Source organism: Limulus polyphemus, unplaced genomic scaffold, assembly GCF_000517525.1.
Source record: "Limulus polyphemus unplaced genomic scaffold, Limulus_polyphemus-2.1.2 Scaffold10235, whole genome shotgun sequence".
Lineage (NCBI taxonomy): Eukaryota > Metazoa > Arthropoda > Merostomata > Xiphosura > Limulidae > Limulus > Limulus polyphemus.
This window is the reverse complement of record NW_013675845.1, coordinates 1-13,608: the sequence shown is the minus strand read 5'-3', so window position 1 is coordinate 13,608 and position 13,608 is coordinate 1. Positions and strand designations below refer to the sequence as shown.

General features: G+C 36.7%; 1 protein-coding gene across 1 annotated transcript; it reads right to left on the bottom strand.

The window, feature by feature from the left end:
• Positions 1-5,830: 5,830 nt before the first annotated feature.
• On the bottom strand, positions 5,831-12,512 carry LOC106476303 (chromatin modification-related protein EAF1-like; the record flags this gene model as incomplete). The annotated part of the gene is made up of 6 exons (XM_013936962.2): positions 5,831-7,757; positions 8,480-8,731; positions 9,435-9,551; positions 11,314-11,466; positions 11,942-12,121; positions 12,279-12,512. Coding segments are annotated over 6 exons (1,608 nt in total), but the record flags the coding sequence as incomplete, so codon positions are not given.
• Positions 12,513-13,608: the final 1,096 nt, after the last annotated feature.

The window sequence follows — 13,608 nt, the reverse complement described above, 5'->3', positions numbered from 1 at the left end:
CCAAAACGCAGTGGCTTTTCTATATATTAAAAGGTGTTAATCTAACTGATTTTTACCAATAATTATTCTATGAATATGCCATGAATTCATTTCATGAATCATCACAATTTTGATTGGCTCAAGAAGGAATTTACCGACGTTTGACTGTTTGTAATTAAGCACAAAGCTACACAATGGGCTATCTGTGCTCTGCCCACCACGGGTATCGAAACCCGGATTCTAGCGTTGTAAGTCCGCAGACATGCCGCTGTGGGGTCACGTTTGACTACCTCTTTGTTGGTCAAGCTTGATTTCGCAAAATTTATTTATTTAAGTTAGCTAACAAATGTGAGGTTAGGGTAAACTATGGTGTGGGGGTGGTAGTTCTTGACCTGTCATTTTTGACGGGCTATACGCTAGTTTATTATATTTCTAACTGCACTATAGTGTCAAAAATTTTAACTTGTATAATGCTTTCCACACGAGAAACTAAAAAAGCAACCTTCATTGCTTATTATATGATTATGTATGTACATAATGAGCCTTTTAAAAATGTACGTTTTAAATACACACAGCATAATTGTGAAATATATTTTAATACCATATTCAAGTGTCTTAATAACCACGTGAAGTATGACAACAAACATTTCAACGTTCCGATAGACGTCATCGAGCTCGAGCAGTGGACACAACGAATCACACACAGCCAGTGTTCTCTAGTAGTCCGAGAGTTTGGTTATGATACACACGTAATTTCGAGTATAAACTGTATAACTTCAATTTTATATACATATTTTCAGTTTTTAAAAAGTTGAGACTCGGCTCCAATTTTAAGTATTGAAGCAACGCTCCAACTCCAGTGCACTCTGGCAACACTACACGTATTCCTTTGGATTTCTGTGTGACTGAACTGTTGAAGTGGGCACCGGAAAACTGTCATCCTCATACACTAGATAGATTATGGAAAGCTTGCACGAATGATTGGTTTAATTTGAACATGACAGCCTTGCGACAAAAACTTTTGCAATGGAAACTACGCTACAGGGTTACTGTCAAGATGCACGGTCATGACAGTATGTAGTTGGGTTTCAAAACGACATACTTATTATCTGTATTATATAAAAACAATTGAAGTGAGCACCTGATTAAAACAGCCAAACATCACCTAACTCGGTAGTTGTACAAGCATAACAACAATTATTGTGTTCTACAAAAAAGGTTTATGAAGGTTAAAAATCTATTAATGCGCCACTATTTTGATTCAAAATCAGTTTTTCTTTAGAATATTTCAGGAGTGCTTCTGCATATCAACAGCTAGCTGGACACAGCAGAGTGAGAGTAACGGGCTTGTAACAAAAGAATCTTTAGAATATTTCAGGAGTGTTTCTGCATATCAACAGCTAGCTGGACACATCAGAGTGAGAGTAACGGGCTTGTAACAAAAGAATCTTTAGAATATTTCAGGAGTGTTTCTGCATATCAACAGCTAGCTGGACACATCAGAGTGAGAGTAACGGGCTTGTAACAAAAGAATCTTTAGAATATTTCAGGAGTGTTTCTGCATATCAACAGCTAGCTGGACACATCAGAGTGAGAGTAACGGGCTTGTAACAAAAGAATATTTTAACTTTCACGTATTACACCTTGTTTGAAAATGTGCGCTTAATACAAACACAACCATCCTTAATTCTAACAGAGACTAGATTGACGGCAGCTAATCAACAGAACTCTAGACTGAACGAATGGTTTTGTCCAATTATTGATACACCAGCTATAAAACTCCCAATTAATCATAAAGGCAATTATCAAGTTGATGATACGATTATATTGCAAAGACGTAAAACGCCTAATCTGGTGAAACAACGAAACATTTTAGGCCTTGAAAATGATTAAAATCACTCTTCATGGCAGACGTCTTTTATAGTTTAACAGTAATAATAAAACTGTGTACAATGGGTTGAAAGCATAAAACTTTGCAAGGTGTTAGATAGATAGCAATGATAATTTTCAGATAATGCTCCACCTTACTTTCATCCAATATGGCCGCCATATTCGCGTGAGACAAGTAGTTAGAATATAAAGCTGTTCGTTTAAATCACGATTGATTAAACGTTAGAAAACTGCCCATTTGATGTATAATATTTAACTATTCGTTTTATAAAATCAGATCCGATTCCCGTCCAATATTGCTTTTCACTGACCACATTTTCGTATGAATATTTGACAACTGTAATGTTTTTTAAATAAGAAATATATATCATACAGTTTTACATATTTAACGCTATAATATTACTTCGTATTTTTGTTGTTGTACAGCATACAAAAGTAGGACATTACACACCCACACAGTAATAACTCCTGTTCTCTTGATCTCGACGCCTGACATAAAGCAATCAATTAACATCAATGGCGTTTAGAAATATTTTTATTATAAAGTTCAATATCAATAACACATACGCTGAAATAGGTATTATCAAACACGTGTGTGTATTTTCGAGGTGTTGCGTGAAATCTTGTCACGACAATATCAGGGAAGATTGTTGAACCTGGGATTCAACCAGGAAATTCCAAAAGAAGTATTAGGCATAGAATGCCGTATTTGTTTTGTCAGGAAACAACGACAGAAGGTTTTCTTGTGTTGAGATAACACATAAAGCTGTGGTATATAAAAGTATTTACAATAATATATATTGGTCATTGGGTTGTTTGACCGTATCTCTGGACATTGAAAGGTCAGAAGAAGACTTGCAGTTAATCCTCAAGTGGTGGGTAAAGGTGTTACAACCTCAAAGAAGAAAAATAAGTAAAAAAGCTGCAACATGGGGCATATCACGTAAGGTTATGTATTCCCATGATGAAATATCTATCCACGTAAACATCATGTTTCTATATCAATATCTGGTGTTAAGCACATCTCTACACAATGGGCTATCTGTGCTGCGTCCACTACGGTTGTCGAAAGCCTATTTTTAGTGTTATAACCTGTCAGATTTACAGTTGAGCCACTTAGGGGGGTCTCTACATTTGTGATGTATGATCGTTTAATAAAATTTGAGCATCTTTTTCAAGTTTTATTGACAACTCAGTGCAGATGAATAAGATTTTGAAAAGATACTATTTATCATTCTAAATGATTTAGTTTATATATAAAAAAGAGAATTCAGAAAAATCTTATGAGAACCGTATAATGAACAAAGAAACTTCACGATTTGGCAGAGTTAATATTTTACAACAAATAGAACAAGGCAGAAGCTGATGTTGTTCCAGTGGTTAAACGGACAAATATGTTTTATGCTTTTACTCGATGTGATCACGTTTCTTTTTTTTTTTCTAATGATAAATAAAACTGCCTGGGATACTTGGTCTGCTCAAGAAGAGATCTCTTCAGCCTTTAAAGTTGTTCCCCATCAGATGACGATTTTTCCCCCATAATGCCCTGTCGTTTTAATGTACGACAACAGAACAGGCCCGGAAAGGTTGGTCACTTGACGTTATTCCACCTAGTAATGCAACTAGGTGGCGCTTCAAGCTGATTATTGCTAGGGCCAGTTCTGAATGAAAGCACCAGGAATACCGTATTCAAACAGTTGAGGCTGTAAAAGGGTTTAAGTCTTTGAGAACCGTTTTGGACACACCTTCCAAAAGCAGTTAGAGAAAGCCACATCTAATCTCTAGTCATTGTACGTATGGATCCCTGACAAGGACCTTCCTTTCTTTAAGTCCACGTGACTTTTAGTCCTTTTTTTATTTTTTAAGGAGGAGAAACATATACATTGTCATTAACTGGTGCTTGGTTCACGGAATGATTGTCCCCCCCCCCCCACATAATGTAGAAACAAAAGAAATTTACAACGAAGATGGCGTCTTTCTTTTTTCCTTTCGCTGCCTCTTCGTTCGAACATATCGTGTTTTTATTTCAAGCAGCATTCTACAACAATCTTTAAACAACGTGCGAGGCGAAGATAGATCCGTAGATCTCTGATCACCCCTTGTTTTCTTTCAAACCTATAAAACAATCATGATTATTGATTGTAAATGTGTCAGATTGGAATCTGAAAAATAAGAGAAAAGTAAAAAAATTCCAATATAATGTTTTATTGGATAGTGTGTCCCCCGCCCCGTGTCTAAGCTGTAAGTTTGTGGGTTTACATAGCTAAAAATCGGGTTTCGATAACCGCGGTGGGCAGAACACACAAAAACCATTGTATAGCTTTCTGTTTTAACGATAGAAAAGCAAGGCTGACGTTTCAATTGAAAATGACCATTATCCATTACATCATACATAGTTTTATGTTTTCATCCAAAGTTTAAATTATTATCAGCGTATTTGACTGACAGAAAAGATGTCATTATAGGACACTGTCGTTTTCACATCATGCTGTACTCGTAAAAACAAGATGGCGGCGAAATCACTACAATACGCTGTCATTTTTACATAATAAAAATGTACATGTACTAAATTTCTACTAAAGAAGCCCAGAAACGTCCCCCCCTAAATATACAATTTCAACACAATAAGAGGTGTATTAGTAAACTAGCTAAACATTAAGAATAGGCAAAACTTACAAAATAAGTTGATGTTTATAAAAAAAAAAACGTAACAAGACCGACTGACAACTCACAGCTTACCCGATTTCTCTGTTTACTTGAAAATGACACGACTTCAGTGAACACAACGGCTAGAAACCTGGACATGCTCGCGTGGACCTTTCATTAACAAACATTTTATATTACTACCGTACTTCTCATTTTTACGGGTTTTTTTTTCAGCCTTAAACATATATTATTTACTGACAGTTCTTTAATAACTTCACATTAAAACAAATGGGCGTAAAGCTTAATAAATCCTACACTGGTATAAATGTAAATGTTTTTGTTAATGGGGGGAGGGGGAGGGAGAAAAGATTCTACGACTCGCGCTCTCTCATTTATGCTACAATAAAGTGAAATTAGTTTTTCATATTTCCTTTTAGAAAAAAAGGGGGATGTGCTCATTTCTAAACTGTTTATACATATTTAAATATTTACTTGCATTTAATTTTACTTGTTTTAATTATTCATTTACATTTTTTCAGTTTTCAATAACCCATAATTACTTTATCGATATTAAACCAGTTTAAGTAAATTTGTTTAAACAAATCCCAATTTTCACGTCAAACATTACCATATATTGTGTAAACGTAACAAGTTTACAAAATGTTTGTTGCCAGAATTAGGACGTTAAGATCGTATTTATAAAACTGTTTGTACGGTAAGCATTACCACAGTGGAGACTACGTTTGTAGAAGTCGTTCACCCCGGAAAACACATCAAGATTTAACTGGTACTCGCAGAAAATTGAGTTTGTTTATCGTATTAAAACTGTGCCTTTTTTTTTTCTCTCGTGTTCTTAACATTTAACACGTGGCGCTACTCTGATCTTGGTTATCACAACAAATTTCAAGACGAGTATCGAGACATTCCGCTTTGCTGACAAGTACAAGTCTATTAAACTACACTGGATAATGAGAGAATTAATGCTACATTTTATACCGTGCACGTGGTAAATTATATCCCACAGGTATGTTATGATAAGGCACATTAAGTCGAAATTTCTTACAGAGTTGTCAATATTTATCGGGGACAAAAAGAACGATATTCATAATAATAGGTGTAAGTTCATAACCTAAGTTGTAGTTTCGTATTGAGTTTTTCCGGTTAGTCACGATATACGTAATCCATGTACTTATTAAACCAGTTTTTGAAAATATCCGCTATATTTGAAACGCATCTTAGTAAATAATTTCTTGGCTGTTTCTTACTGGTACAACAAACAAAACGGTACCGTATATAACTCAAACGTAGTCTTGCCCAGGAAACCATAATGAAATTTTATTTACAATTCTTCGATCTGCAAAGCAATCCGTTTCTATTTCAGTCAGAAATCTTAAAATAGGTCAATGAAACTAATTCACAACCTAGAGAAACCCTCCTAACAGATACATAAAACAAACCAAGTACACGAGTGTGTAGAGAATACAAACGCCGGTGGGGCCATCTAGTGTAAAGGTTTAACAACTTCAAAAAAAAATTAAAAATAAAAAGTAAATGTTTAAAAGATTATGTATTGCAAATGTCACACACATGAAAACAAATCCGATAAATCGGAATTCCATTTTATCGCAAATTTCAAATATGGTAATCAAATTTTGAAGTCCCCTACACGCTTGGATGGGCAGTTCACAACACACTTAAAAATATTTCACTTAGAAATCTTTTTATTATAGTATATGAACAAATAGTATGGGAAGGAATCTAACTTAGTCCCCACAAGTGATCATATACCCGTACACCCAAACATACACAGTACAACTCAAATATCGAATATATTTCACAAAAAAAAAAATTCTAATTCGGTGTGTTTTGTACAAATGTTGGCTGTGGAATACAAAAAAAAAAACCAGTTCCTAACAGATAAAAAAACCTGAAAGAACCTTGTGTTTTATTATACAAAGAGATTCTACAGAACTAACAAAACTAGACTTGCGGCAATGAGAAAACATTTAACAATTACAAGAGTGCATCCTTATATGGTTAATGCTATGTACACAATTGATGACGTAATGACCATGCACGTACCTGTTAAAATCACAGCACACACTGAAATTGTGACAACAATACACACACACACACACATCCATGCAAAAGGAATCAACAGAAGGAATTAAATACACAGTCCCGTATTGGTGTAGAAGCAGGCCACTGATAAATAGCCCATGTGAACAAACTGGTCTTCTAGATTTATCATAGACGAAACATTCACGGGCAGTGAACACTAAATGTCCCCCCCACAGGTTATTAGTATCATCGTATACAAGACTAAAGATTTCTTTCACAACATAACCTTGTGAGTTTTCCCCCAATCTGTTGTTCTTGAGCTAACTAAGATATTTGACAGAAAATCATTAATACAATTTTCCACACCGTACACAGTAAATTCTATATAATCTGCTCAATGCTTATATTACACAATTTTTTTTTTTTTAGAACACCACCATCACTGCCTAAATACGCTTGTACACCACAGCCACATGCAACATGCTAAAGATAAGTATGTGTTAGAGTAACTATTGCTTTGGTGGATTTCTTAAACGCATTGTGTAGGGAGAAGCCCTCTGCTGCTGCTGTTGTTGTTGTTGTTGTTTAGCTGCTTGAATGGCAGCTTGCACAACCTGAGCCGGAGAACTAAGGGTTGGAGTTACCGAAGTGGTCATAACGTTAGTTCCAGACAGGGACTGGGTAGAAGAAGAAGAACCCTCCTGAACCGTTGTGGTGATGTTCTGTCCTACCCCAGCCTGACCAGCTAGCGCCTGAGCTAAGATCACTGTGGTAGTTGATTGGGAGAGGGTCTTGGCTTGGGGATGAGCCACAGTTCGAAGCTGGACTTGAGGTTGGTTCTGACCAGGCTGGGCTGGTGTGATCACCTGGGATTGGCTAGAGTTTATAGAGGACGGACCAGACTGCTGGACCTGGACTTGAGGTTGGGAGACGGGTGTAGCTCGCACAGCCAAGGTCATGGGCTGTTGGTTTGACACAGTTGTAGAGGATGGCGCCACCTGATGGATGACCGCAGGTGTCTGTTGCTGGCCACTCACAACCACTGCAGGTGTTCCCTTGAGGAGTGCTGCTGTTGCCGTGGTGATAGCAATACTGCCCTGAGTTGTAACATGAGATTTTAAGGCTCCTGCCATCAGTCCAGCTTGAACTCCCGCTGCTAGATTTGGGGCAGCAGAAACAACCTACACAAAAAAAAGATAATTTCATTCCATTACAAATTAAATACCCGAACTACCAAAACTCTTCACAAATTGTAATTTTTTAACCTGGTACAAAGAGAAGGGTAAAACACTAAATACTACAGTGTTTCAGTCTAATGTGGTATACCAGAATACAGATATATTTGGTTACTATCTGGAGTACCCAGGAGACGGAAGTTATGTAAATTCGTGATTAATGAAAGGTTTTATCTTAGGATATGAAATGTTACTTCCCTTACATGTAATTGTAAAAAACGAAACACTCATGAAAACTGCAAAACACAAAATGTGAAACCTCAAATTTGCATGGACCCAAAAACCCTTCGTGCCAAATTTGGTGAAGATCCTTCTCCAGGGGGCAAAGTAGTGGTAAAACACGCCCATAAAAACTGCAAAATTGAAAATTTGTATGTACCTCCACATGAGAGTAATGAACCTCCATACCAATTTTGATGAAGACCCATCCAGACCCTGTGAAGTAGTTACTGGACATACAATAGACAGTACTATTGTATTTATATAGATTTCTAGCTGAAAAACTTATTGTTCAAGATAAGGGCTTATAAAGATTTTGAATTAAGTACTTATAAGTCCAAGTCCTTTAAATAAACACAACGATTGATGGTAAAAAAAGGAAACAAAGTCTGCCATAAAAAAATTATGAATTAATTAAATAATATGTTAGTTTCTTAGACGTTTCATACCTGTATTGCTTGTTTGAAAGCAGGCTGAGGTTGGCCAAGGGGAACGACTCGTGCCTGAACTGTAGTGGCCACTGCTAGAGGGACACTGGTTCCTAATGTAGTGTTACCTATTGAGGACTGTGCAGAAATGGAGCTGACAGACTGTTGTTTGCTGACAGCGGATGTAGTGGATGCCGCCTGTAGAAAAGCATGGGGTAAGAGCTGGGCTTGAGTCCCCACTGCGGTGAAATTTGAAGTACCCCCTGCTGCTACCTGAAATATTATTCACATTCGTAAGGCTAGAGTAAGCCAGTGTCAAAATGATTGTAAAACTTAAGGTAGTTTTACATGTTTTATTCATAATTAACAACTAATAAATGTCTGACTCACAGTTAAAGTTGGGACTCTTAAAGCACCTTAAAAAACCATTTTTAAAGATAAATTTTCATATGTAACTTATCCGATGTCTTCACATAATCGCAATAACTAAAATATCCTAAAATTGTAACTTGTACGGGTTAACATTACAATTTTATTATTAATATTTCTCACTTGCCATTCACTATTAAAATTACTGTATCAGTTTGCTTCAAGATAAATTTTAACACAAGGTGAAATGGTATTTAACAAACTAAAATGAAATGGTCTCCGAGGGCCTAATTTACAGAAGTAGCACACATGGAAAGCGTAATGTTATAAAGCATAAAAGACTTCCTGAAAATGAAGGGGGGGGGGGGTCTTTAAAATCACTGTCCTTTCCATCTGTGCTACTTTCACAGACTTCCACTGCAAGTGTCATGCTGAACTAGGCAGTTGATGACCATTAGCTGTTCCTGGTAAAACCTGCCTAAGTCATCTATGAACAAAATAATAATGATTGAAATGGTATTGTTTTATAAGAAGTTTTCTGGAGAGCTAGTACGGGACTGGTAAACAGAATGATACCCTGTTAACAAAAACTGAAACTATACAAGACCTGATTAATCACTTGCTCAAGCAATGCTTTGGTGGATAGTTGGGTGGCTACACGAGGTGACCCCTGCAGTATCTGAACTGTACTCAACTGAGCAGGAAGAGCTGCTTTACCCTGGACCTGAAAATCACCAAATCACTACATTAAACACATCAAAATTACTTGCTGTTCGTTATAAGCCAGTTTTATGAAGTTTCAACTTATTATTTACTATAACTTGGTATGATTTGTGTTGTGAAGATGTTAATGGTTATATAAATACGAGAGACAATCCAGCACACTTCAAATGATCTGACTATCTAAATGTAAGGAAAATGTGGTCCAGTTGCGTATGAACAATGGAAAAACTGGTGTATTTTGTGTACATAACAAGAAAAATGAACCAACTTCAAAACTCGTATAAAAACTAACAAAATTTCATTAGTTATTTTGATTTGGCCAACACATCTATCATCCTTGGCTAAATAAAGGATAGTATAATCTATGTAATAATACGCTTGTCTGTTACTGAAATGATGTATGTGCATATTTAGGTAGTAAGGTGCATGTATTGAGTATTATTATTATAATAAACTAGCAGAGACCCACAAGACTCAAATTAATGTCTTTATTCCAACAGTACTTCTTTAAATATAGGATTTATAGAATAATATAAATGTCTTCTAATCACAGACACCTAAATGTTGTCATACTATAATTCTGCTGTCGGTATGCCATGTGCAGTAAGAATTTTACTCAGAAAAACAGTGCAAGCGCCTGCCTGCACCAGACAGTTAGAAAGCTCAACAAACAAGCCACTACTTACTATAATTCTGCTGTCGGTATGCCATGTGCAGTAAGGATTTTACTCAGAAAAACAGTGCAAGCGCCTGCCTGCACCAGAGAGTTAGAAAGCTCAACAAACAAGTCACTACTTACTATAATTCTGCTGTCGGTATGCCATGTGCAGTAAGGATTTTACTCAGAAAAACAGTGCAAGCGCCTGCCTGCACCAGAGTTAGAAAGCTCACCAAACAAGTCACTACTTACGATAATTCTGCTGTCGGTATGCCATGTGCAGTAAGAATTTTACTCACAAAAACAATGCAAGCACCTGCCTGCACCAGAGAGTTAGAAAGCTCAACAAACAAGCCACTACTTATTATAATTCTGCTGTCGGTATGCCATGTGCAGTAAGAATTTTACTCACAAAAACAATGCAAGTGCCTGCCTGCACCAGAGAGTTAGAAAGCTCAACAAAGAAGTCACTACAACTGTTCTATGAATGAAGGAATAACAAAAAAAGGTGGATGTAAATATTCTTTATTAACCATTTATAACAATAACATTAAAAGCTTGCAATTTTCAAAAAGGACTGACATTAGGTCCTAGAATAGAATTATACTTTTATTTATAGATAATATTAAGTATAGTATAGTCCTAACTAAGCAAACGTGTAAAATGTACATGGCATTATGTTAATTTATCTCTTTTTTGAACTTGCACTTAACATATTAGCTAAGATTTTATGCTATACGAATTGGTATAACATAAACAAAAAAGTAGTTTAATAAAATTTTGAATGTAAGTCCCTAAATCCTTGTGACATGCTCAGTAAATGATGCCCGAGCAGAGAGGATTAAAGACAAACTGTTGCAACAAAGATACTAATTTGACAGCAAATGTTTTGTGGGTCTCTGCTACTTTTATTAATGCAGGTCTAAGCTATCATACTATTTACCCTAATTATTCAACTACCCACCTCCAATACAAAAAATAACCAAATTAAAGAATAATTTTTATCTATTACTAACAACATCAAAAACATGCTTTAAAAGATCTAATATAATGAAATCTTGACTTTAATCTATTATGAAGGTCTCAGACTATTAAAGTAACCAACCTGAGCAAGAGAAGTAACCTTTTGCTGATGATGAAGGACTTTCCTTTGTTGAGCTTGCTGCAGTGCAAGTTGATGTTGAAGATGAGAGAGTCTCACCTGGTGTTGTGTTGGAGTAACTGATGTCCCCTTAACAACTGAACCTGTGGCTTTTGGCTATTTTACAATAAAACAAAAAAATAGCTAATATATGATGTAGAATTGAAGATTTAGATCAGCGGTTCCCAACCTTTTCACCACCAAGGACCCCATGTTTTCTGAAAGATTACATCTACCCAACAAACTGTTTTTCTTACTAATAATTAACTTGTTTTTCTATTTTTCACTATCAAATAAAAGAACAGCAGAATTAAAAAACTTACTTGTTTAATGAGATGGTATTATCTTCGCAGACCCCCCAGGGGTCCGGGGACCACAGGTTGGGAATCACTGATTTAGATAATGGTAGGATAAATTTTCAAAGAAAAGTACTACATCCTACATCATTATATTTTACAGAAAAATAAAGTAACAGTTCATTTTAAAACTGTAACACATCTAATAAAAAATGATTACAAGTAAGATTTATTTAAGATTAGTTTTCAATATTTTTTAGATGGTTTCCTGAAGTTTTCTTTAGTATTTTGCTCACCTGAGGTAAACTAACATTAATGTTGACCCCTGCTTTTGAGACAGCAGATACTGGGATGGTGACTGCAGATGTAGGAGCTGACACAGTTTTCACCAATGTCGCAACAGGGCTTTGTACTGTCCCCGTTATTGGCTGCTGACCTTGAAGTTGCACTTGAGCCAACAACTGGGCTTGATTCAACTAGAAAATAGAATATCATCGGTCTATTAATACTTCTAAATTAAATCTGACAACATAATGTTAAGTAACCAGCATCCGAGCTGGTTTTTGTTACGAGTTTTGTGTACTAGGCGAGATGCTAAGCTTAATATACTAAAAACACTATGTTAACACAAACCTGGGCTACTGCTTGTTTCTGTATGTGTTGACGCTTCAGCAGTGCCAGATCGGCTTCTGTCATTGTCCGTGCTACCCCTTGCTTCGTTATACCTTGCCTAACACCAGCTTGCTGAGCAGTCCTTTGCTGTGCGGCAGCGGCCGCTGCAGCAACTTGTGCAGTCACATGAGAGGCAAGAGTGACTGCCACCTTTCCTGCCTGAGCAGCCTGAAGCCTCTTCAACTGATGAGCATCCTAAAAATAAAATATATTGTTTTTGAAGTCTTAAAAATAGCATCATTTTCTACAAGAAGAATTATCTGTCCTTGACATAAACAAAGGTTTATTACTATCGGGATTCACCCCGGCCCTTCTTGGCATGTTTGTACCTATACATTTTTATATATTTAACACTCTTCCTTTGACAGGTAATTGTAATTCTGATTTAGTAATACAAGAAAAGTGCCAACACTCAGCAACATGTGCACACTAGCTAACATTATTTCTTTGTATTTTCAGATGTGAACTAGCAAAATTGCTTCACTGGCATGTACAGCTTCAAACGTTAATTGTACTGTTTTATTTATTTTTTCTGGGGAGAACCCCAATTCTCCATCATGAATAGTTTGTTGAAACTTCTAATGATGCATTTATTGTTGTAACCACACAATTCATGTAGTTCATCATGACTGTAGTTTGAGAACCTCTTTCTTAATATCCACAGAAATTAAACATTTTACAATTAAAAAGCTATGAAGTAGTTTTAACAACTGTGTAAAAACACTTTATTGGCACCATCAAGATGCCTTATTATACACCATAAGAGTCTTCTCACTGAACACCACCGAGGTGCCTTGCTGTACAACAAAGAGTCTTCTCATTGAACACCACCGAGGTCCCTTGGTGTACAACAAGGAGTCATCTCAATGATCACCGGCGAGGTCCCTTGGTGTACAACAAGGAGTCATCTCACTGAACACCGGCGAGGTCCGTTGGTGTACAAGAAGGGGTCATCTCAATGAGCACTGCCGAGGTCCCTTGGCGTACACCAAAGAAACATCTCAATGAGCACTGCCGAGGTGCCTTGCCGTACACCAAAGAGTCATCGTAATGACCACTGCCGAGGTGCCTTGCTGTACACCAAAGAGTCATCTCAATGAGCACCGGCGAGGTCCCTTGCTGTACAACAAGGAGTCATCTCAATGAGCACCGGCGAGGTCCCTTGCTGTACAACAAGGAGTCATCTCAATGAGCACCGGCGAGGTCCCTTGCTGTACAACAAGGAGTCATCTCAATGAGCACCGGCGAGGTCCCTTGGTGTACAACAAGGAGTCATCTCAATGATCACCGG